General features: G+C 34.5%; 4 protein-coding genes across 6 annotated transcripts; 3 read left to right on the top strand and 1 right to left on the bottom strand.

Moving 5' to 3' along the window:
* Positions 1 to 817: 817 nt before the first annotated feature.
* On the bottom strand, positions 818 to 8,997 carry LOC108199618 (tricalbin-3). Its single transcript, XM_064082823.1, has 9 exons — positions 7,799 to 8,997; positions 6,773 to 7,014; positions 5,636 to 5,654; positions 4,074 to 4,279; positions 3,673 to 3,782; positions 3,469 to 3,567; positions 2,312 to 2,756; positions 2,061 to 2,187; positions 818 to 1,235 (listed from the first exon to the last, which is right to left on the bottom strand). The coding sequence occupies exons 1-8, from the start codon at positions 8,596 to 8,598 to the stop codon at positions 2,099 to 2,101; spliced, it is 2,010 nt and encodes a 669-aa protein (XP_063938893.1). The 5' UTR covers positions 8,599 to 8,997; the 3' UTR covers positions 818 to 1,235; positions 2,061 to 2,098.
* A 546-nt stretch (positions 8,998 to 9,543) lies between these two features.
* On the top strand, positions 9,544 to 12,299 carry LOC108197730 (uncharacterized). Of its 2 annotated transcripts, none has more exons than XM_017365423.2 (3): positions 9,544 to 9,687; positions 10,241 to 10,581; positions 11,909 to 12,299. In XM_017365423.2, the coding sequence occupies exons 2-3, from the start codon at positions 10,311 to 10,313 to the stop codon at positions 11,986 to 11,988; spliced, it is 351 nt and encodes a 116-aa protein (XP_017220912.1). In that variant the 5' UTR covers positions 9,544 to 9,687; positions 10,241 to 10,310; the 3' UTR covers positions 11,989 to 12,299. The 2 variants fall into 2 exon arrangements, with proteins under 2 accessions (XP_017220912.1, XP_017220913.1); XM_017365424.2 differs by having other exon boundaries at positions 9,561 to 9,687; positions 10,223 to 10,581.
* A 1,060-nt stretch (positions 12,300 to 13,359) lies between these two features.
* LOC108199854 (F-box/kelch-repeat protein At1g16250) lies at positions 13,360 to 17,810 on the top strand. Its single transcript, XM_064083291.1, has 3 exons — positions 13,360 to 13,591; positions 15,377 to 15,952; positions 17,022 to 17,810. Coding segments are annotated over exons 1-3 (1,152 nt in total). The 5' UTR covers positions 13,360 to 13,589; the 3' UTR covers positions 17,596 to 17,810.
* A 2,444-nt stretch (positions 17,811 to 20,254) lies between these two features.
* Positions 20,255 to 25,165, top strand: LOC108199685 (DEAD-box ATP-dependent RNA helicase 50). Of its 2 annotated transcripts, none has more exons than XM_064083054.1 (8): positions 20,255 to 20,716; positions 21,398 to 22,002; positions 22,155 to 22,349; positions 22,938 to 23,125; positions 23,537 to 23,750; positions 24,129 to 24,260; positions 24,357 to 24,529; positions 24,724 to 25,165. In XM_064083054.1, exons 1-8 carry the CDS (start codon positions 20,314 to 20,316, stop codon positions 24,959 to 24,961), a joined length of 2,148 nt encoding a protein of 715 aa, XP_063939124.1. In that variant the 5' UTR covers positions 20,255 to 20,313; the 3' UTR covers positions 24,962 to 25,165. The 2 variants fall into 2 exon arrangements, with proteins under 2 accessions (XP_063939124.1, XP_063939123.1); XM_064083053.1 differs by having other exon boundaries at positions 20,256 to 20,716; positions 21,395 to 22,002.
* Positions 25,166 to 25,314: the final 149 nt, after the last annotated feature.

Raw genomic sequence — 25,314 nt, 5'->3', positions numbered from 1 at the left:
AGCAAGAGAAACAACATGAACTAACAAACCAAAACAAGAGTCCGGGGACAAACTGGTCCACCCTCATCTACAGGTAGACTAATTTCATCATTTCTTCCCCTTCTTCCTTCGTTTTCCCTCCAAATATTGAACTTGAAATTACTAGTACTCCGTAAAAATTTGCAATCTAACAGACGATAGCTGCATCAACTGCTAAGCAATTTAAATTTAAATGCAAGTATCCATCAAAATGCATGGCATACACATCGTACAGTCAAAGATTTCTTCTACACATGATTTGTTTAATCCAAAACCCTAGGCTTACTCTTATACACATAGTACAGAGTGCAAGAATCAATGTAGGTACCTGTGATCTGTTAGTTGTTAGTATTTTATAGCCACTGAAGTAGAGTACAGAAACTTATCTGATACATTCTTTTTTTAATCTTGTACGGTTATTCCTGTTTCCAACGAATTTTTTGTAATTAACTATTTTTTTTGGCAAATTAGATGGAAACATAATTATAATTGCATAAAACATAAAGCAAGGATCCAAATAAGTTATTATCAGAATAAAGAAGCATGACTAATCCTGGCAAACAATTACACTTTACCTTTTATTGCTGAGTGTATTTCCAGGATTTGAGATGTAACATTTACTTGGCCAGTTAAGATGAGGCATCAAAACTGAAATCCGAAACTACTGCTTTCAAGTGCCTGGAGTACATGCAACTAATCTGTCCGCTAATAGTAATATCTTTGTATATTCAGACAGATAACGAAACAAAACAAGGACGTGTCTATCCTTTAATCACTTTTTTCCCTTTTTCCTCTTCCACACTCCAAGACCAAACAAGAGTTTGGTCTATTTTATAATGAAATACCATTGAGTCTGTACAATTTAAAATTTCCACTGGGTAAAGCTTTCCGAAATTTTAATTCTATTGATAATAGGTAACCGGCATTCCATCTCCAAACAACTATACATGAAAACTAATAAATGCACGTACAAAAAGTAATAAACATCTATGCTAAACCAAAATAACCAGACCCGATATGTGCCACTCAGAAGTTGGTAAACTAAATGTTTGTGTGTATTTCCCAATAAGGGAAGGAAACTTTTCTTTTAGTATTTCTTTTTCATCCCCATACCTGAAATACTGCACCGAAAGAATATTCGTCTACACTGTATAAACACAAAAAAGTATTAAACTAATGCTCTCCTCCTGTCTACAAGGTATAGAAATATTGTTAACCTGCAAAAAAAAAAAAAAATCCATCACTTCACCAATCTAACATGAGGTTGAAATGCCAAAGATAGAAAATGATATTTATCGGTACAAGATTATATGACAAGTTGGAATGAGAACGAGGTCACTAATTGTGCCTATATAGTGGACTGTAAATGTAAGCTAGGCAAATTGTTCCATTAATCCACCCTTCATAAAAAATCGAAACTCATATGTTTTTAATAGAAGAAAGATAACAAAGAAGGAAAGATATGGAGGCAAGCTTTACTTCGAGTTTGTTTTTGCCTTGAGATGGAGGAGAGATTTATAGTTCTCTGTTTCACACATCCATCCCTTCAAGTTCTAATTTTATTGTTTACTACATAACTATCTCTATATCTGATATTCACAATTAAAAACATGCTTATGGGATTAAAAAAAGTTACATGCAGCACCAAATATCATAATTTACTAAGCAGAACATAGGATCCTGGAAGACCTAAATATATAATTCTCAAAAAGGAATTTTCAGTTACAAAGTGAATGGCCTATTTTTAAGTAGAATAAATTATCAAAATAGATTACTCTAACAGAGAGATAAAAGGATGCATCGAAAGGTCAAACATAAACTTCTGCTAGATCATGGTAGTTAATAGTGACTTGGCGAGTATCATACGGTTAACGAGTTAAAAGAAAAATACAAAAAATATTATCACTATTATCAAGTAAACCACAGTAAGAAATGAGAGAATGCAACATTGTCGATGCTTTAAGACTACTAAAGACACTATAGATAAGGAAACATCATTTTTATAGGAAGCAATATAAAAATGCAGGGATTTCAAGAATTACTTCTTTGAGCATAACTCTTGTTCTTCAGAAACTGTACATCAAGGATTGAACAAGGAAAAACCGGCCATATTTAACGCGATAAGCACTGAGATAGTTGTGATCAAGGAAATCCAAAATAGAGCAGAGCCTGTACATGACATCTCCTTATTAAAGGAAAGTAAATCAAGGGAAAGACACTATTTTTCTACAAAGTAAACACTAAATCGTCTTGAACATGAAAAGTGTCTAGATTCTAGACTGAAGAATAATACCTTTGGATTTTTCAGAGTCACCTCCAAAATTTGATGGCACTGATTCAATATTAGGACCAACTGATCTCAATGTCGATTTTGAACTCGTGACATTATCTGGAAATTTTGTGTCACCTGTTTCAGATGCTACAATCCCTTGAAATTCTTCACTTACAATTAAAGCTGCCAACACATCCATAAATGTTTCTGTTCCACTGGGCAAATTCTTTTTTGGATGCACATAAGTAGCATTATCTACTTCAGATTCAGCCAACTCGTCATCTGAAGCATCAGCACGTGTCGATCTTTCCCTAATCACTTCATCTTCTTCATCCTCAACATATGCTTTATATGTTAATCGAAGTAAAAGTTCCCCTGCTGATCCCTTCCCGAACGGTCCCCAGCCTCCTTGCAAGGTCACAATCCTATCTGCTGGAACAGTATCTTTAAGAGATCCCAGATCAACCTGAGAAAGGTATATTATGAAGACTAGTGTACCAGTGTGGCGAGAACCATTAATAATGAACACTACAACTTTGAAATGAGAGTTAGGATGCAGCGAGTTCAAGATCAATGTCATTACTGTAGCTACTAATCTATTTGATACATTAAACATAAAAAAGGAAAGCCGTTTAGTGCTGTAGATGCATAATTGTTCAAAGCAATCACTGGCAAGCAGCAATAAGTAATTTTTTTTGTCAATGGTAGTTGGGATTACAAATCCTTCGCTAAAATTCAAGCTCCAAACTGTATCTCCAATCAAGTCAAGTTAATTCAAATTTCTAACTTTGTTTATTTTTATATTTACTTTTGCTAAAGAGCAATTTAGCTCCGCTGTTAGTCCAAGAGCGAGTGAGTGACATAAGACTCTGTATATAAATATATATTCATCCATTCAAGTCAACCAATTTTTTTAGCAAAAACCCATCTTAACATTTTTGCCAGCAGCAAGAGGACTTTCTGCTCGCTTTATAGTTTCCAGATGATAAATTTGAACTTCTACCGTTCTCCTGGGTTATGAAATTGTATCAAAAATGTTTCTCACTTCATTTTATAATTACAAATGTCAAGACTATCAAATTAATTTTTAAGGTTTAAATATATTAAACTATTCTAAGGTCACTAAATTACACATCAAGCTGTTTCAAGAAATCATTTGCTTAAGAGTAAAAGTTCACCTCCCCGGTTCCTATACTCAAATCTGCAAAGCCAAGGGAGTCATTCACTTGTATATACAACTTTTGTTTTCCAGGGTTTGTAACCAGCATAGAAAAGTCCTGCTCAAGTAAGGTTTTGTTAGATGTAAGACTAAAACTGAAACTTGACGACTAAATCTGTGCAAGTTTAACAATGCATGAAGGCTAAATGACAAGAAACGTCACCTGATTCCAGATTGGCTCACCAGGAGAACCAATGACAGTTGTCTGACTGTTCTTTTTACTACGTATGACTTGATCTCCCAATTTTAGAATAACATATGGGTCTGTCTTTCCTGAAAGATAGTATATATAAATATTAATATATTATAAAAGCAGGACACAAGAGTCATCCTAAGTGTCTATAAGTGCCAGATTATCTGATCAGCCTTTGCAGTGATGAAGTAATGGACATCGTTATCTCAATGTTTCATTAACCACACTATCTAGATTAAGCTGAATTTATCCTGGGATTTTCGGTAAGTGTAGCAAAGAGAAATTCATTCAGCTCGGACAGAAAAAGAGGAAGTTGTCTTAACTTTAATTGTAAAAAAAAAAAGAAGTTCAAATTGAGAAACAACTGGTACCAGGAAAAACATAAAAGAGCTTTCTAGCATCTACAAGGGTAACCGATAATTCCCCCACATAGTCCTTGTTGCCTTCTTGTACTTCTCCAGACCTAAAATCAGTAGGAAGGGGACCAACTGCTTTTCCCTTCTGGAAATCTAAAACAATCTTCTTTGGACGAACAAATAGTCGTGGTAAATCCTCAGTCAAAAGCTTCGTCAAAAACCTATAGGCACCAGTCAACACACATTCAATATTATCATAGTGATTGAAATTAACATCCACTTGAACACACAGTAAAATTGACAAAAGGAAACACCTCTGGAATATCATAATAAACTATAATGCCGTAATGATTGTAATCAGATGAGCAAGTGAAAGTAGTAAAGAAACTGATCTAAAACTATATAATTAGAAAGAACATAGTATGTCAATTTTTCACTTAAACGTGTAATCCCTAAATTTATCTACTGTGGACATGAATTTGAGTAATGTAGACACATCTGCCATGCCAACAAGTTTATCAAAATTTGCTAACTAATAATAATGTAGAGGACAATACAATCAAGAACATATTTATCCAAATAGTATTAATGTAATATCTTCACTCTTCAGTCATATGAGACTTCTCATTTAAGGTGTGTTGGTTGAAGCTTAAACCTCCCAACCAGTGCTTAAATGGCACTAGGTACTTTTTCTCACAAAGAAGCACTTGTGTGAGAGATTTGAGACTCACACATCCCATTCAGTGTTATCGAAAGCATTAAGCGCACCGAGGCGCCAAACTCTCTGGAGCCTAGGCGCAAAGCGCAAAAGCGAGGCGCGCGCTTCTTTGAAGCTAGGCGCATGTTTTACAATTTTTTTTATTTATTATTTAGGATATATGTATATAGGTTTATAACATAATTTATACTTCATAATATATTAAATCACACTTTAAGCCAAAAATAATTTAATTTATCCTTTATAATATATTAAATAATACTTTTAGAGGGAAAAACAATCCTAAACTTAAATATTAAAATTCAAAATTTATGTTTCATAGGCAGAATTCCAGGCTTCCAACCAACCACTCATTGCTTTCATCAACATCAAGGAGTGATATAGGGTCAATTTTATCTCTTAATTCAAAGCGTCTTCTAAAATTCTTTTTTTTGTTATGAGTTAGTACTTTTGGGCCTTAAAAGTGACCCGAAATTCTTTTTTTGTTATGGGTTAGTACTTTTGGGCCTTAAAAGTGGCCCAATAACATTAAATATCTTATTATGCGCTTAGCTTCGCTAAAGCGTGCTTTTCTACCGCTTTGTGCTTCAAGGCTAAAAGCATGCGCTTCATTGAAGTTGCTTCGCCTCGACATATATGAGGCGCTAAGGGTGCGCTTTGCTTCGCTTTGCGCCTAGGCGCGCTTTTCACAACACTGATCCCATTACTTTCATCTAGAGGTAAAATTCTAGAGAGTAAAAATGTTTTATGATTCACAACGTTTAATAAAATTAGAAAACGTGCATCAATATTCCATGGGCAGAAACTAAAAGTTCTAGAGAGGAAATAAACAAAGAGTTCAAAAGATAATTCCACTTACATCGACAGAACTGGAATTGCTGGTGTACATGCAAGAAAGAAAACAGTATTAGTAATCAAATCAAGGATTCACAATTTATCACGAACTAATGGACATCAGTACTCTGTAGATACCACTTTCACAGTTAAAAAGATAAAGAGTACAAAGCATAATTGCATACATACATATTACCGGACCTATTACACAGTAGACTGCAGGGCAAGCCTCATAGTTACCAAACACAGCCAGTTGAAGCCTTCCAGATTAATACACTTACTCATGCATTTGGCTTATTCTAATCACTCCATAAGCATGACTAAATTCCACAAATCTATATACTAGATTTAAATTTGAGGCAAGATAGGACAAGTTAAGTGAGTTGAGGATCACTAAAGAGTAATACATTATTCTTTTGCACGGAAGTCTGATGGCATGTGCTCTTCCTAAGCGAACATTAATTATTACTTGTATATCTTCCTCTAGTATCCTTATTTTTTTTTCTCCCTTTCTCCTTGACAACCAATCCAATTTTGTTGATTACTCACCCAAGAAAAACACATACTTGAATATTCTATATGTATACTTAGATATACATTGCTAAACTTCTGCTTAGCAGGAGTTGCTTGCCCTGCCAAAGTTTTAACAAAAAAAAAGTGGCCATCCCTTGGGGAATTGGGATCCTCTCTTGTTGTACCTCTTTTACCCATTAAATTGGGGTCATGTGAACCCCCTTTGCCTTGATTACGTGCATATATCCAGGATTTTATCAATCACATCTGAGTTCGGGCTTCCACTATGGAGGATTAATAATCACCTCAAAGATAATTACAGGTAGATTGTGTCTAGAAGAAGGAATAAGTGAATGTACATACTTTCAGCTATTATTGCAGTACGAGAGAGATACATGTGAATTATAGGCACACATTTATCCTCTACATCATGTAAATGAAAATAGTAAGAAGAATACCTTCGCCATGCACTTAAAGCAAGCATTGGAGAAGATGACAACATAGTGTTCTTTTTAAATTGGTCCATCATCAATTAAAAAGTAAAATTAATAAAAACAAATTCATGTGAGTTATGATACTAGGGCTTGTTGGAAATTAGTCACTGGGTGAAAAACAATTAATATTTTGATTGATAGAATCCATAACTTACCCATTAGATTGAACAAACGAAATGGAGACAGCTCGAATTTTATCTTTGGAAGTGACACGAAGGCCCACTGAGCAGCTCCCACCCAAGGCTCTGTTGGAATCAGTCTCAGTTTAACCCAAAGTTCCCCATCAATGTCAAAATCTCGGATACCTACTGGCACAACAATGGGAACTATTCCAAATTTTAAGGACAGCATAAGCAACATGCGAGCACCACCAGTGTAACGGAGGCCTATTTGATACCTTCATAAATTAAAAACACGGTAATAAGATGTGCTTGCTGCAATTATGAGATCTAACAGTGGGGGACAAGAGTACAAGTCGCAATATATAATCGAACAGCATGCCAGCTATGATGACAAAAAACTTTACGCTAAGAAATTAATTCTTTTAAGAACCAGACCAGAAGCACATATAATGATGCTGGATTTTCAAGTAAACAAATAAAAGAAAAATGTAAGACTTTGATCCAACATGCTCTTTGGCAAGCTTTTATAATTTTATTAGGAGAACGTGCAATTTTTGAAAAAAAAAAAGAAGCCAAACTATCATAGTATTTATCCTCTATATTCTTCGTTCCCAGTGACTGTTACTATTACTGTAAGCCTCATAGTTCTTGCATGTAACTGGGAGTCGTTTTGCATAATTCCTGCTTGTAGGATGTCAGGAAGAACTTGATATCTTTCAGAAACCATATGTTATTTCTCTCTCCTAAACTGTTGTAAAGACTCTTAAAATGTTATTATTGTATTAAATACCTAATACTTTTTAGCCTCTGTAAATATATTACTAACAATTAAGAATGTTGTAAACGCAGAATAGCATATAACAAACCAGAGTACAAACCAAGTTAGCAGAACAGTTCAGTTGTCCTTAGTCGTCTTAAACACCAAAATGCAACAACAAGCTTGACCAAACATTTAAAATTTCAAGACAACAGATGGAAATAAAAAAAAATACTATTTCACAATAAAGGGAAAGAAAACAGGGATTTCATAACATTGGAATAATTTAAGCAAGTACTTACTGCAAATCATTGACACGCCGTGAGGTTTTGCGTTCAACATTTCGAACAGATAATGGCTCATCTCCTAAAGAGAACTGTTTTATTTCAACCCTCTCCACATAATTAGGTTTCTTTAAATCATCAATGACTGGCTGAAGCAACCCGACGAGCCAACTCTCAAGTCCTGGCTTATAAACCTTCCACAACTTTGCTAGAACCATGTTAACCCATTCCACCGATTCTTTCCTTTGCAAATCCTTTTCAAGGAACGAAGAGAGGCTTGTGGGCACCTGTGGCCACATACCAAGTCTCCCTTCATTGCTTGACCTATTCTTCTTCCTTGACGTCCAAAGCTTATCAAATAAAACCCCCACAAAGAAAAAGAACACGAAAAACCCAAAAATGCTCTTGTTAACCGGAGGCGACGGGATAGGGTGCACGACTCCTAGTTGTGTTCTGAGCTTCCCTACCATGGGGTCTTCTTCAAAGTTAGCAAAATTAGAAGTACCCATCCTAACAGAATCTCGAGACGAATCTCTTTCATCCATTTCATTTGACAATGTATTAGCCACAAAACTTTTAGCAACCCTACTCGCCGAATTAGCAAACTCTATATCTAAATTATGGTTCCCACCATTAGTAGAAATCATACAGGCCCCAAGAACATATCTTTTTCTCTTGTGGGTCATATACAACTTCATCCTACTAGAGAACCCATCTAATGGAGAAAATTTAAGCCTTTTCTTACATGGACAGATTGGTGTAGGCACCCAAAAAATCTGTGAAAAATCACAGCTTGTAGAAGCTGTTTGCATATTCATTTAAACAATAACATACCAAAACTGACACCCAAAATCAAAACTTTGATAAAGGGCATCAAAATTCCACTTCAAAGAACCAAGAAATCACTCATAAGCCACTAAAGTTATAATCTTTTCAGAACCCAACTCAAGAAAACAAAAAGGGTGTTCAAGAATTGTAAAATTTGTCACAGAAACAATCTCAAACAGCTTGAATTATAATGAGACACAATTCAAGAAAAGTAGAGTTGATACAGCTTACTTGATGAATATGCTGAAATTGTGTCAATATATATACAAGCATAAAAAGGTGGAAACTTTATGGTGAAAATCCTGCAAGAAAATGATGATGTGATGATAATAAATTTGAGAGTTAGAAAAAACTTAACGGGCAACGTGGATAATATGTAATCTGCACATGGGTCGGAATTGGCTGCCTTGGTGGGTTTGGATCATTATCATTTTATTCTTCTTTTGCTTTCTTCATTTTCATTTTATTTTCCATCAATTTACTTTACTTGTTGTGCTGGTCTATTTTTAGTTTTCTAGTCAACCATGGGTTATGAATAAAGTTTTGATTTTTACAACTCACACTAAGAATTATTATTTTTTCAAAAAAAAGCTCTCACACTAATATTTTTATATAGAATAATCATCAATCTCGTAAAAATAAATAATATATAATTTTTCTTGTATCATATTAAATAGAAAAACCGAAAATGTATTGTAATAAAGTTGTATAAGCATATCATCTCAAACAATATGTTGTTATTAAATTTTTTCTGTTTGTTAACTAAAATTATTAAACATCCAAATACAATATTATTAATAATCTGTTGATTATATATTAGTAGAAAATATTGATAACATTTTAATTTGGTTTATTTGGAAGAAGAGAAACAAAAATTAATTTCAAATTAATTGAATTGATCGAAAATTAAAAATCGAACTTAAGCAAAACAATTTGCAAAAAGCAAATATTCTTTGCAAAATATATATATTAAACGAAATTACTTCACATCCCAAAACCATACGTTCTATATTCTCCCTTGCGACGGTGACTTTGTATTCAAACTTTCCTGTTTTTGATCTCAAATCTTGGGTTTACTCGTAAGTCTCTCCCTGTATCTATATCTTAATGGTTGTATGTATATCAATGGTTGTATGTATATCCTTCTATTTATGTCTTTTAATGTGCTGTACTATTATTAAATCAGTTGTTGTGTAGTAGTAACTCATGTCCCTTGAAATTTAGTTGCTGTATGATTTGATTGTAAAACAATTATAGTTATGATCTCAAGTGTTTAGCTTGTTATAATCTGGGTTCTTGAAATGGGTATGAAGGGTTTTAATCGTTGTAGTTATTGTAGTGAAGTGTTAGCGATTTAGGTACCCCTTCATGTATTTTTTTTTATGGCTTTGAATCTTTTTATAGAGGTGATTTGAGTTAGAGAGAATTAGGGGGCCATTTCGATTTCCGGGGTTTTAGAGAATTAGGGGGACATTTGTGGGTTGCAAATCGAAAATGTTTTCGTAGTTGTATGTGGCATGAGAACTTCCTACTAATTAAGTGAATTGCAATCATTTTTTTTTATTCATGTCGGATAATATTGTTAATGCGCTTTCGATGTCTATGCACTGATAGATTTGGTGTGGCGTACAGTGGATACAGCTTGGGTCTGTTTAAGTTAAACGGTTGTGGAATTGGCATAAACTTGATTAGGAGGATTGGCATGGCATCAAGGCGTAATATCCGTTATAGTAATCTTGACGTTGATGATGATGACTACTACAATAATGGTGGGAGGGAGGATCCTCGTTTCAACTATTCATTAAACCCCTCAAATGAAATTCCCTGGAAATCTATCGCACTAGCACTTTTCTTGCTCTCTATTGGAAGTGGGCTTCTCTTTTTAGCCTTTTTCATTTACACAGGACACATGGGAGGGGAGCCATACCAAGCATATGGCATGCTCGGACTTGGGATTCTTACCTTTCTCCCAGGTATGCTAATACATCCTCTGATCTATATATATTTGTCATCTTGTGTATATAAATTAACAATTAAACAAATGCCTAGGGCTACTTTGTATGTTGTTTGTTCTGTTCTATTATCAACGGGAATTGGGGACCTATTTTGTTGTCATATGGAGTTATGATTTTTTTTGCTAGCTATGGTTTTTTAGTTTTGGAGACAGTGATGTTGGAGTTTCTTGAAAGTTTGAAATACATACCATACATTGATTGACTGATGATGGTCAGACTCACTTTTTGTTAGTATGTATATGCAAGTTGCATTCCATATTAGCTTCTTCTTTATTCTTTTAGCTCTGGGAAAAACAGTGTATGGACATATGCATTCTGAAACATATTTTTTTATATGTTTTGATCCTTTTTCAATTGTATGAATTAACACCATCACTAGCTACTTCGCCGGAAACTTACTACATTTGTGTCAGTTGTATAAATTAACCCTGTCAGTAGCTAGTTTTGCCGTAAACTTACAATACACTTCTCACGTGCAATGAGCTTAAGAGAAATTATGGAAGATGGCTTAACATATTTATTATGAACATCCAATGTGACAACTGAAGCTAGAGATTCTAATTTTTGGAGTATAGGGTTTTACTTTCCAAAGCACTAGTAAATCTTATTAAAGGTCATTTACTGATAATGCCTATTAGCAATTAGAGATTTAAAATCAAAGGATTGACCATCTCTATTCTCTATGACTACAATCTCTTAAAAGCTCTCTCCAATGATGTATGCTTTAAGATGGAGAAGAGGGGGAAGGGGGGCAATAATCTGGAGATTAATTTTTCTACTGAGGATTTGTGTTTTCATAAGCCTGTAGTTGTAGGACCAAAAAGTAAAGAAGCCTTTCATACTATCGTTTGGTTTTCCAAGATCTCTGATGGACTGGTACACAATAGTTCTGAAATTTTTGCTTAGTTTATTCATGACCAGCTGCTATATGTTTGATATGTCTTTATAGGTTTACTAAGTCACCTATAAGTAGCAACTTTAAGTATGATAAGAGAGTAATTAATATCAGTCATGACAATAGCGCAAATCATTGATTTCATAAAAATAATGTAGTGACTCGCAAGTATATTAATCAAATCTTAAAAAGTTTGCTCTTACTTTTGATCTTTCCAAGGTTTACAATCTCTGGATATCGAAGAATTCCCCATATCATGTTTTGCATGTTTTACTCAATACCATTTGAATTCTCTTGGTAGTATTATGTAATGCCACCTGTCACGTGCTAGATAATGAGTGGCTAGGGATGATTGATTCTTTTGAGATTAACCCAATAGTGTGGCTGCAGGTTTCTATGAGACTCGTGTTGCCTACTACTCATGGAGGGGTGCCCAGGGCTATAGCTTCCGATCCATCCCTGAGTATTGATAGCTTTAATGCCGGAAGACCTTGGAATTTGTGTTGTTTCCACGCATGGATCTTGATAGCATTTTGTCATATAGGCTTTTACAGTTTTTGTTGTTCAGAGAATCATACATATACATATTGCTCTCGTTCTTTAGTTCTGTGTCATGTAAGTTAAGCCTAGACCCTTATTAGTTTTTCCCCTTCTGAAAGTAAATCGTTGAGACATTAGGAACAGAAGGATGTATACCAGATTTAGTCACTCCAGGATAATGCTTTTCCTATATTCCGTGTTTGTTTTGCTTTTGAAGTATATTTCCGATATATTTTTTTTGCTTTGGGTTTGATTTCAAGAAATTGAAATTATATAATTGATCCAAATATCTAATTGGTACATTTTAAGTTCGTTTGTGGGTAGTCGGATATCATGAGTTCCTGCAACTGATATAAATAAACGACCCAATTTGCTCTCGTTACAGTTGAGTTGAGTTGAGTTAAGAAAGCAGCATCACCTGTCCAATTTTGGGGGAATAAGAACTGGACTGCCTGAAATAAGGGAAGCAAATGACGTTCTCTTCTTTCATTTAAAACGTTTTGAATCAAAATATTATTCATCAATCTCTTCTCTTTTACGTCATTTATACTGTAACTCGGAAGCACAATATTATCAGAAGCTATAGGGGATATATAATAAAAAATAACTTAATCGGTTTTATAACAAACGAGTTATATAACATATCGGACTTTCTGGTATGTCCATAAACACACATTAACAAAATGGTGAATTTTTATTTATTCCGTCTAATTGAAAAATAGGTGTTGGTAGACCGAATGCGATTGTTTTAACAACCAATTTAAGAGTCAAGTTCTATGGAGTAAAAAAATATTGAAGTATTGGAGTACAAAATTGATACAATATAATCTAGTCACTTGAATCCTATTTTTTTTGTTCTGCAATATTTGTAAACATCCGACAACCTGCAGATTATGTTCTATAACATAAACATTGTAATCAAAAGATAAAACAGTGACTTTTATAAATCGTAGGACATTATGTTATGCAATATAACTTATAAGCAGAACAACAATCTTAATACTTGTTAAAGTTGAAAGATATTAATGATTAATTGACAATTATGTTTAATACTACATATAAATGATAAATTATATATAAATTTGGGTAATCATAGATATTATTTATGATTAAACTAAAAATTTATGATTTGTACTCCAATACTCCAATGTTTTTGTGTAGTCCATAGAACTTAATTCATCAATTCAAAATGTAAATAATGCAATGTATCCCATACGGACCGGACTCATTCGGGCTGACTTTTCCGGACCGGGCCAGAGCCCATCATTTTAACAGATCCAGTAACCACCCTTCTGTAGTTTGTGTTCGTATATGTTGTCCGAAAAATGAACAATCCAGTGTCCAAACTCCTGATGATCAAATGAGCCTTCACATATCTTCAAATTGATCATGACCCTTTAATTTCTTTGTTCTCTTTATCATCTTCCGCTCATCAAAATTGAAGCTTGTCAAAAAAAAAGTGGAAAAAATTCGAAGCTTTATGGATCTAATTCAGACCATTTCTTGAATTCATCTAATAGCTGTTTGTTTAATGTAAGTGATGATTTTTGTTTATGGGTTTATGATTACATGATAATATCATTGATTGGTTTCTTTTATTTGAATATCTTATCCAGCTTTTGACCTAATTAGGTTTTTAATGTAGAAATTTATGATTCTTGATTGATTTTCTACAAATTTGTAGTGGGTGCTGTATGTATCTTTCAGATTGCTAAGATAGTAAGATATAATGCAGTTAAATGTTACATATTAATGCTAATGTTTGTGAATTGAATTGGTTATTTGTGTTATAAACTATTTTGCGGTTTGGATGGTATCTGTTGTTGAAATTTGAGCTTAAAATGATGAATTTGCTTTCTTGGCGTTCGAAGTTTTAGGAAACTGAGTTTTAGTTCAGCTGGTGAAAGTATGTTGTTATAGATTTTATTTTGTTTATGTTCTATTCTATTGTTTTGTAGGGTTGCATGCTCTGAACCTGTCGTAAAATAAAATTATAAATTGGTGTATGCTGATATGAACAACTTTACACGCACACGCACACACAAGCACACACACGCACATATATATAGATGTTGCTTGTATGAGAAAGTTATAAATGCTACGTTTGATCGGAAGAAATGCAAAGAAATTGTGAAAACAAATGAAGGCTAGACAAAAGAGTATTATTATGAGCATTTTGAATATTATGAACGGAGGTAGGAATGAGGTAGTCATCCCTATTATCGCGAAGTCTAGCTCTAGTATAAATCTTTGTGGATGGAAGGGAAATGGAAAGAAAGTTATTAAAAATAGTACAAATTTCATTAGATGCCCACCTAATTTAATTCCATCCAACCAAGTGGAGCATAAGTGTAGCCATTTTATAGAGAAACAATTTGTGTAAGTATGAAGACTTTGGATTGAAGTAATAGCAAATCATAATAGGAGCTATTACAGTATATAGAGAAACTATATAATCATAACTGTAAGACTTTGGATTAAATTAGTAACTGCATTAAAATTTGCTTGGTTATACGCCAAGCATTAAAAACATGAAGTCACTTTACTTTTCAAAGATATAACGTTACATTGTCGGTGGTGTAACTTTCCACTAAGCGACAGAATTGCCATGCAAAGAAACGAATATTGATTTTCCCGCCTTCAATTTTTTTTCAATCCTTTACCTTTGATTGTTTAATTAATATTATAATATACTTGTCATCTGAGCGAAACAAAGGGTGATGAAATTTATAAAATCACGAAATTATGTTGGCAGAATTCAATTCTTAATCGGTAGGACTTCTAGACCTTGCAATATGGAGCTTAGAAATTTGCTTTGTGTGGAATGGTTCTAGCCTTCTAGGATATATCTTATATATCATTATCTGTACATTGAAGTTGTAATATTATTCTCATTATCTCCTCTTAGTTACAGAGAGCTTAGATGTTGTCTAGTATTATGAAGAATTTTGTTTATCTGCTTGTGATTCAAACTAGAATAATCATTTATTTTTTAATCACTCTTAACTAAAACATCTATGTAATAGGAGTATATGTTTAGAATTACTATTGAAATAATCCTTTTCACCTGTTGCTTTTAAAAACCTCAATACTAGCAAAACCATTATTCAGAAATATATGATGAATAGGAATGATAGAAGCTAAGGTTTTTGTCCCGATGCACTAGCACCATCATGGTATACATTATTTTGGTGATTCATTACATTTTCATTGTCAGATAATATATCAAATGGGTCATGCTATCATACTGCATATATAAGGGACGCTTAGTATCTTGTATGAAATCTTTGGTTATCATCTGGTCATACATTATGTCAGGGAAACAAATAAACAAGCAATCATTCCTGGATTGCCTGACGATTTAGCTCTGAGATGTTTGGCAAAATTGTCCCATGGTTATCACGGGATTCTAGAGACTGTCTCTAAAGGATGGAGAGATGTGTTACGCTCCTCAGATTATTCCAACTACAAAGCTAGAGAGGGATGGTCTGGAGACTGGTTGTTTGTTCTGACTGAAGGTTCTAAGAATCAGTGGGTTGCTTACGATCCTGAGGCTGATAAATGGCATTCTCTTCCCAATATATCTGGAAACAGCTCTACTGGTCAACATTACGGATTTTCATGTGTTACAGTCTGTAATAAATTTCTGGTGATTGGGGGTTCCTATGCACCACGTGATCCAATATTTCCAAATCAGAAGCCTTTCATAACTAGTGATGTTGTGCAGTATGATCCGTTTACTAAACGCTGGACTAGAGCAGCAAGTATGCGAACTCCGCGGTCACACTTTGCTTGTTCTGTGGTCTGTGGCAAGGTTTATGTTGCTGGGGGGCGCACCTCACAATGTGCCAGAGGGCTTGCTGATGTAGAAGTTTATGATCTCGCGACAGATAAGTATGGTTCATAGATGTAACTAATTTCTTTTTTACTTCCATATCATTTTTTATGTTTAATTTAGAAGTAGATATTTTCACGAATGGTCTTTACCAAATCAGGCATCACACAGCTTTACTTCATGACAAACATGGAAATATATCAAATTAATATTTTTTGGCATAAATATTTGATTATTGATATTATTATAGTTCTACATTCCCTATATATCATTACTTCTGTAATATTGACTTCTGTATCAATGGTTACTATCCTCAGAAGAACACTCAACAGAACTACTCGCCCTTGGGAAGTTAGAAATAGGTTGCCCAAGATGCACATTTTCGTTCTGGCAGAGCCAGAGCATAGTCGAATAAAAAATATATAAAAATTATGATAAATGAGACACAAACAATAAAATATATAAGAATAGTACTTGATTCTTAAGTCACATTTTTATGCGTATAAATGATGAGAACTGCCTCCCTACATGCTCTGAAACTGTTGTACAATTTCTGTGATGTCAAAAATTATGTATGCAAGGATCTTAAAATCTTGTCCTGTTTTTAATTGGTTAGCGAATATTTTTAATCATCCACATTTCATGTTTTGAACATAATATAACATTTATATGTACAGAAAAGGTCAAGGGTACTCGGTTGGTCCCCTTGGGTTGAGTTAGAGTCTTTATTGCATATTTTTTACCAATATATTTGTTCGTCAACTTATGCGGAAATTTGTTTAAGACTTGAACATCAGCTTCTTCTTTTGTTGACAAGAGCTTACAACATGCTTATTTCTCAGTTGAATATGTCTTGTTTCCTGTGCTGTCAAATTAACCTTATTATCATGTATACAACCTCTGTCCTCCCGATATGTCTTACTCATGCTATATAAGGAAATAAAAGTAGAGGTCAAATGTAACAGTGCTAGTTTTACCTGTTGTGGGCCCTGTGTAAGCACACCTTACCCTGGTTATACTGATCACTTTTTGTGTCAAGAGTCCAGATCTCACGGCGGGTCTGTGTTTTTCTTAATTTGCTCAAGTTGATAATTTAAGTAGCTTACACAGAAGATAAATCATATGCAGGTGGGAAGATTTGCCACCAATGCCCGGCCCGCTGATGGATTGCTTAGGATTGTCTTACCAAGGCAAATTTTACGTTTTAAGTGACCAGGTAGGGTTGCCCGAGCAGAAGACTTCTGATGTCTTTGATCCATCTGAAAGAACATGGTACACCGTCGATGATGTCTGGCCTTTCTCAAGGGCAATGCACTTCGCTGTCCAAGTAATGACCGATGACCTTGTATACACAGTCGTAGATTGGGGCGAGAGCTGTATCAAGAGCAGAGACACTGAAAAAGGAGAATGGCGCCATGTAGGTTCAGTTCCTCCTGTAAATCTCCCTGATCACCCTCGACCACTGGAAACCTTTGGCTATGGTTTTGCAGCGTTAAGAAAGCAGTTATATGTACTTGGTGGCAGAGTGTTGAGGTGGGAAGAATCGGGGGTGGGGAGATTTGACATTGTTAAATTGAGTTCAGTTCGGTTTTGTGACCCTCTGGTTAGGCCATTGAACTGGAGGGAAACTAGACCAATGTGTGTTCCCGCTTTTGGTTCTATCTTAGGGTGCGCAACCATGGAAGAGAAGACGGCTTCTTAGTGCTGCAAGTTCTTGTTTACATCTCGTTGTCAGCTTAAGTGTTGTTTAATCTTCATTAAAGTCTTGCGTTGAACCATAATGTGACTTCTAAACAAGATGTGTAATTTATGGTCAACATGTAAATCAGTGGTACCAGATAATGTGATGTTTTCATATGAAGAAATAAATCCTCTCTTGTAAGATGATCTCTGGGAGGCATTTTCTTGTTGCGATAAGTTGGGTGCCAAATGTATATTTTCAGTGGAGGCGTGCAGCATGATTGATATATACTGTATCTTCTTTTCTATCAGGATACATGATTGATAGTTGAAACTAAGAGCATGTTTGCCGGAGCGTAATAAATCATAAAATCGGTTTGAATTGAGAAATAAGTCAGAAACTTACTTTTTAAGTGTTAGTTTGAGATATATTTTTTAATGAATTAATTATTTTAAACTCTTTTTTGATAAAAATTACTCTTAAGTTATAAGTTACTTATAAATCATTTTTATTTTTATTATTATATTTTTAATAATCCATAAATCAACTTATATCACATAATTCACATTAAGTCATAGTCACGTTAAGTTATGAGGTTTAAGTTCATTAAACGGGCTTTGACAACATTGGCTTAAATTTAGTTGTTTTTGATTTAAAATTGACATATGTAAAAATGAGAAATTGACTTAAAATTGAGAATAAATCACATGATAAGTGATACTTCCTATCTCCATCTCATTCTTTTACTTTTTTTTTTTGATTGCTCGACATGTATTTTAAAGCGCATATAAAACATAGTTTCATAACTTTTTTTTAAATTTTTGTTTTTTGTATAAAAATTTAGATAGTAAATATTTATTCAGAAGAAGAAAATAATTTATCGAACTATATTTTATGAGAGTATTAGAATGCGTACCGTACCGAGCTCCCATCTTCGATGTAAACAATTGAGGCGGACGAAGGGAGTATTATCTGTGACTTAAAACTAAAATGTGTAATAATGAGAAATTGATTTAAAACTAGAAATAAGTTGATTAAGATATTTTCTCGATAACTTATTTTATTTTATTTATTTTCTCTAACAAAAATTATTCATTAATCACAAATTATTTGTAAATCAGTTTTATTTTTATTATTATATTTTTAATAATTCATATATTCAAATTTCTCATATTATCTATCAATCAGTTTTATTTTTATTATTATATTTTTAATAATTCATGTATTCAAATTTCTCATATTTTAAACCTCTAATTTATCACCTTGGAATATTTAGAATCCATTCTTAAGAAAAGAAAAGTTATTAAGGGTTTTTTCATAAATATATAGGAAAAAGTAAATTTTTGCAAATTTACTTTTCTCAATAATAGCTATTTGCAGTTTTACTACACTAAGTTTCTAAATTGCAAAAATACTACCCCTCCGTTCTGCAACTGAATGCAACCACATGCAACTGAATGCCTCATTTCAAGTTCCGGTTCTCAAATGTCATTTTCGACCTCATCCTTGGAATCCATGTATATATATGGATTCCAAGGATGAGGTCGAAAATGACATTTGAGAACGGGAACTTGAAATCAGGAGTTGCAGTTGCATATGAGGTTGCATTCAGTTGCATATGGTTGAATGCAATCTCATATGCAACTGAAAACTGTAAGTTACAATTGATGTATGGGTGCCCCTGGCGTGGCCATTAAATCAAAATAGAATCAACTGAATGCAACCTCATAAGCAACTGAATTTTTTTAGGGTGGGGTGATATTGTGGTGGATTTGGGTTGCAAGCCCCGCAGGGGCAATATTCAACTGAATATGCAATCTCATAAGCAACTAAATGCAACTGAAAACTGTAAATTACAACTGATGTATGGGTGCCCCTGGCGGGGCCATTAGATCAAAATAGAATCAACTGAATGCAACCAAATGCAACTGAATGCAACTAAATGCCTGATTTCAAGTTCCACTTTTCAAATGTCATTTTCGACCAGATTTTCAGAATATATATATATATATATATAGAGTCAAGTTCAATGGAGTACAAAAAATATTGGAGTATTGGAGTACAAAATTGATACAATATAATCTAGTCACTTAAATCTTATTTTTTTTTTTGTTATACAATATTTGTAAACATCCGACAACCTGCAGATTATGTTCTACAACATAAACATTGTAATCAAAAGATAAAACAGTGATTTTTATAAATCGTAGGACATTATGTTCTGCAATATAACTTATAAGCAGAACAACAATCTTAATGCTTGTTAAAGTTGAAAGATATTAATGATTAATTGACAATTATGTTTAATACTACATATAAATGATAAATTATATATAAATTTGGGTAATCATAGATATTATTTATGATTAAACTAAAAAATTATGATTTGTACTCCAATACTCCAATGTTTTTATGTACTCCATAGAACTTAACTCTATATATATATATATATATATATATATATATATATATATATATGGATTCCAATGATGAGGTCGAAAATGACATTTGGAGATTGGAACTTGAAATCAGGCATTCAGTTGCATATGAAGTTGCATTTAGTTGCAGGGGGAGGGGATATTATTTTTGCAATTTAGAAACTTAGTTTAGTAAATATGCTATTAATTTAGGAAGATGGTATTTTTGCAAATAAGATCCTAAAAAGTAGTATATTTGATAAATTCCCAAGTTAAGTTATTATTATCCACTTTCTTATCGTCTCACCGAACCGGAAAAGAAATGCTAGCGAAATTACCGCCGGCGATAAGCTTCGAGTTCCGCCGGACCGAAGCTCTCCGCCGCCCCTCTCTCTCCTTCACCACCACCTGCAAAAACCACAACAATGATAACGCTACCAGTTACACACCGAAATGGAGAAGAAAGTGTAGTGATAGTGGCGGAGGTGGTTCTAGGGTTTCAATTGTGGCGAGAGCTGCTTATACGCGAAGAAAATTGGAGACTGCGGGAGCGTACGAGCTTATCGACGACGAGACTGGCGAAAAGGTTATTGTATGGGGAGATGAGAAAGATGATGATGACGTGGACGATTCTGGTGTTTCGAAAGATGTGCTGAAGTGGAAGCCGGAGAAGAAGATTAGTGTGAGTGCGAGTAGGCGTAGTGGTTCGGATTCTGAAAGTAGAGGTAATGGATGGGTGATTTATGTTTGTGTGTGTGTGTGTGTTATTTGGTGAAATTGTGTTTGTGTTTATGTTAGTGTAGTGTTTGTTTGCGAGAAAATGTTTTGGTTTTTTCGGGAAGTATAATGTTGTTTAGGATGGAGGGAAATGGAGTCGAAGTTGTAATCAAGCAACAATTAATGAATGGAGTGGAGTAGGGAGATCGGGTTTTGGTGACAAAAATATCGCAATAGCTATAGCTATTTGATTAATATTAAAATTGTTGTCTATGGACTTCGAAATCTCGTTATAATTAGAAAAAGAATGTTCAGTCGGAGCAAGCAAGGGCTGCGTTACCACGGTGGTACACTTTTAGTCTAGAAGATGTATATTTTAGGCTTTGTTATTCGGATTCAGTTAGAAGTGTCCGACATGGATATGTGTTCATGTGTCGGACTCGGTCATATTCTGAAAAATATACATGTATTTGGCCTAAAATAAGTGTCCTAGTCCAAGTGTCCATGTCCGATTGTCGAGTGTCCGACACGGGTACTTGAAGACAAAATGAAGAGTCCAAGTTACATAGATTTTAGGTGCTCGAAATGAAGATTATGAAATATTACTAAATGCTTGCTTCTCCGCTTAATGTGGGGATTATATCTTGCTATCTTCTGTTTTGAAGTTGCTTTTGCATTTTCCGCAGCAGGAAATAAAAGTTTAGCAGGAAATTTTGGAAGATTGAAAGTCCAGAAAGTAAGAAAGCTTGCGAGAGCAACTTCCTCATCGCAGCAGACGGTTAGAGGACGTGAGTATGTTGATAAAGCCTCTAAAGGTACTTTTTCTGATACCTCGGCTGATTCACCTGATGAGAATGAGAAGTTAGCTGTACGGAGAAATTTTGATGCTCTCAGAGATAAGTTGAATGTTACAAGAGCTGGTCGATCACAGGATAAGCAAGATACAACGCAAAGAAAGGCCATGACAAGAGAAGACATGGAGGATTATGAGGATGTTGATGAAGATGAAGTTGACGAAGTACCTAAGCATCAGACTAGATCCCCAAAATACCAGAGGACTGATTCTAGAGCTTCTGATACAAGAACCTCTGCTTCTTCATTTCGAGGGTGGAGCCGTGGTGTGCCCATGGAGGATGAATATGAATATAGGCCAACAGTTTATCCAAAGAAAGGGAAGAAGGGAAATGCTGATAGCGATTTTTTTAGCAGAAAGTCCTTTAAAGATATGGGCTGTACTGAATATATGATGGAAGCTCTGAAGAGTCGGCTATTTAACCGCCCTTCACATATTCAGGTATATGAGTATAATGTATTAATAGATATATGATCACTGGGATAATTCATATAAACAGTCTGAAATCATGAAAACTATTTACAGTAATAGTCTTTTGTAGTACATTCGTTTTTGGAAGTATAACTTTAATATGTTGAAGTCTATGATTGCAGGCTATGGCATTTGCACCTGTTTTTGAAAAAAAGAGCTGCATTATTGCTGATCAAAGTGGATCTGGGAAAACTCTGGCATATCTCTTACCAGTAATTCAACGCATTAGGCAAGAAGAGCTTGAAGGAATTGGAAAATCCTTACCACAAAATCCACGAGTAGTCATACTAGTACCGACAGCCGAGTTGGCTTCTCAGGTCTAAATTGTCTGATAGCACTTGGCTACTGCAACTCTTTCTTGTAGTTCCTTCGTGCTATCTCTTTTGCTTTATTGTTTACATATGTATGCCCATGTTTCTGTACTTGACCATGCTTCTACACTGCATAATGTTTAACACTGTTCCGATTTCCTATTCTTTCCTTTATGCTAAATCCATACCATGCCATATGTATGCATTTAATATTCACTATAATATTGATATCTTCAATCATTAATCTTGTCATCAATATTTATCTTATTGCAATAGTGATTCTCCAACAGTCTCTTTTTCATCAGAGTTTGTAGTTGTTTTTGCTTGTACAATTGTATGTATATACATCGTTCCTTAAAGAGCTGATTGTTTTTTGGTGTAGTGGTAAGAAGAGCCTGATATTGATTTAGTAGGGGGAAAAAAAGACTTTTTATTAATAATACATCCAGCAAAAATAGAGAAACTCTGATCTTTGTTTATGTAAGCAACATCCATGAAACATAAAGAAGCATTAATAAGATTTGTATAGATGGTTTCACGTTTGTTTGTCAAGATTAATCTTCTGATGTTGGTAACGTGGTATAACTTTTGCAGGTCTTAACTAACTGTCGTTTGATGTCAAAGTTTGGTGTCCCATTCCGATCTATGGTTGCCACAGGAGGTTTTAAACAGAAAACGCAGCTGGAAAGTCTCCGTCAGGAGTTAGATGTTCTAATAGTAACACCTGGTCGACTCACTTATTTAGTCAAAGAAGGCTTCTTGCAGTTGACTAATCTAACATGGTAAGTTAGTAGTTTCTACTTAGAGGTTTTTATACATATTGCATGGTTGAGAGATGATTATGACATGTCATGCGTCCATTTATTAACTATAGGGATGTCTCACATTGACAATATGATCCTATGTGTGTGAAATGTTTGGGACACGTCAATGTGGTGATGATGGTCTGTCATGTTACATTGTCAAGTGACTCAAGTTATCACCTCTCAGTAGGGGTCTTGAAATAATTTACAAAGAAAATTTAAGTACTAGTTTAGTTGATGTATAATTTGGTGTTGTTACTTAATATAAAATTAATTAGGGACCCCGTAGCAGCATTTTTCATTTGTATGTGGAGCATTCTTTTGCTAGCTATCAAATATTTTAGAACTGGGAATTTATCATTGCTAATGTTATCTCTAATTTTTATTCAGCACTGTATTAGATGAGGTAGACATACTCTATAGTCATGAAGATTTCGAGCCAGCATTGCAAATATTAATGAACTCTTCGCCTTATACCACACAATACCTCTTTGTTACTGCGACTTTACCAGTGAACATATACAACAAGCTAGTTGAAGTATTTCCAGATTGTGAAGTTATTATGGGGCCTGGTATGCACAGGACAAGCCCTGGGCTTGAGGAGGTAAAATTTCTAATAGAAGTTCTATCCTCACATCGCATTCACAATCAGGTCGCTTATTTTGTAATTGCCTTTGTGGTAAAATTGTTTGCCAGAGTTTCCTAACCATTTGTTCCTGGGGTCTGCTAAAAAGCTATTCGTACTTATTCTATTACAAATGAAATCAAATAATGGGTTTGATTCTTGGTCTCTCTGTATGGAGATGTCTTGGTATTTTCTGAACCATCAGCTTTTCAGTATTAAAAAAATATTACCGTGTCTATGCTAGAGTTTATAAAATGCTTTACATATATTCATTTAATGGATCAGAAGTCTGCAGATGTTTTTTTTTAAAAATCAACTCTTTTGTTTCGTACAAGTTTAACTAGATTTTGTTTCCAGATCCTGGTGGATTGCAGTGGGGATGATGGAGCAGAAAAAACTCCAGAAACAGCATTTCTGAACAAAAAAACTGCTCTGCTGCGACTTGTGGCGGAAAGGCAAGTTGCCAAGACAATAATTTTCTGTAACAAGGTAAGTTCAGGTATATCCATATCAAATTTTGCATCGTGTATAGTAATGGTGAAAGTCCTTTTCTTATAAAAGCTGAGTGGCGTTTCCCATGTATAGATTGAGACATGCAGAAAAGTCGAGAATGCATTACAACGGTTTGATAGAAATGAATATCGAGTGAGAGCTCTACCTTTTCATGCGGCTTTGGCACAAGAAACCAGACTTGCAAATATGGAGGAGTTCCGCAGCTCTCAGCGGAAAGACAGCCTGTTTTTGGTGTGCACTGACAGGTACACTTGACTTCATTCCTGTACTAACACACTTGATAATTTTTAAATGTCCACTCTTTCTTGCTTTTCAAAATTTCTTTTAGTTAAGCTCCCTTAATAGCAAAAAGAACATAAACAGTGTATTGTAGTTAGTCTTAGGAAATAGTACTATTATCTGTCACTTGACTTAAATTGAGATGCTTGTTCTTCCGCAGAGCATCACGTGGAATTGACTTTACTGGTGTGAATCATGTCATACTCTTTGATTTCCCTCGTGACCCAAGTGAATATGTGCGTCGAGTTGGAAGAACTGCCAGAGGTGCTGGGGGTGTTGGAAAAGCCTTTGTTTTTGTGGTCGGGAAACAAGTGTCTCTAGCAAGGCGGATAATTGAGAGAAACTTGAAAGGCCATCCGCTGCATGATGTGCCATCCTCGTATGAACAAATGAGATAAGAAAACTCTTGTAATTTACTCTTAAGATTAAATTAAGATGTGCCTTTTTTTTTGTTTTTGTGGGCGGGAACGATGTGCCTGTTTTTGTATGAATGTAGAAAAAAAGTAATGGGGCGCCCAATTATATACAATGTATTATTTACATTTACTCTTGTAATTTCTTCTTTAGATTATTGTGGGAAATTATAAAGTATGAATTTTGCACTTCGTAGAAGAACAAAAGCCAGAAACTCTAGCCTCTCTCCGTCTTTCCTGTTTCAACTTGCGATGTGAAGTAACCTGAAGAGTGTAGAGAAGTGCCGAATTCATTTACACGAAATAAGATTCTGCTGATACTTCTTGTTAATGTTCTA

This window comes from Daucus carota, chromosome 8 (assembly GCF_001625215.2).
Source record: "Daucus carota subsp. sativus chromosome 8, DH1 v3.0, whole genome shotgun sequence".
Lineage (NCBI taxonomy): Eukaryota > Viridiplantae > Streptophyta > Magnoliopsida > Apiales > Apiaceae > Daucus > Daucus carota.
The sequence above is the reverse complement of the archived record's forward strand: the minus strand, read 5'-3'. Positions and strand labels throughout refer to the sequence as shown.

What these genes read in the sequence shown, in the direction of transcription:
- LOC108199618 (XM_064082823.1), bottom strand. Translation starts at nt 8,598, where the DNA reads ATGAATATGCAAACAGCTTCTACAAGCTGTGATTTTTCACAGATTTTT. An exon ending in GCTCTTTTATGTTTTTCCTG is followed by an intron (nt 3,783 to 4,073) that starts GTACCAGTTGTT and finishes ACTATCTTTCAG; the next exon opens with GAAAGACAGACCCATATGTT. An exon ending in GTGAGCCAATCTGGAATCAG is followed by an intron (nt 3,568 to 3,672) that starts GTGACGTTTCTT and finishes TTACTTGAGCAG; the next exon opens with GACTTTTCTATGCTGGTTAC.
- LOC108197730 (XM_017365423.2), top strand. Translation starts at nt 10,311, where the DNA reads ATGGCATCAAGGCGTAATATCCGTTATAGTAATCTTGACGTTGATGAT. An exon ending in GATTCTTACCTTTCTCCCAG is followed by an intron (nt 10,582 to 11,908) that starts GTATGCTAATAC and finishes GTGTGGCTGCAG; the next exon opens with GTTTCTATGAGACTCGTGTT.
- LOC108199854 (XM_064083291.1), top strand. An exon ending in TATGATCTCGCGACAGATAA is followed by an intron (nt 15,953 to 17,021) that starts GTATGGTTCATA and finishes AATCATATGCAG; the next exon opens with GTGGGAAGATTTGCCACCAA.
- LOC108199685 (XM_064083053.1), top strand. Translation starts at nt 20,314, where the DNA reads ATGCTAGCGAAATTACCGCCGGCGATAAGCTTCGAGTTCCGCCGGACC. An exon ending in ACCGCCCTTCACATATTCAG is followed by an intron (nt 22,003 to 22,154) that starts GTATATGAGTAT and finishes CTATGATTGCAG; the next exon opens with GCTATGGCATTTGCACCTGT. An exon ending in CAATAATTTTCTGTAACAAG is followed by an intron (nt 24,261 to 24,356) that starts GTAAGTTCAGGT and finishes TCCCATGTATAG; the next exon opens with ATTGAGACATGCAGAAAAGT.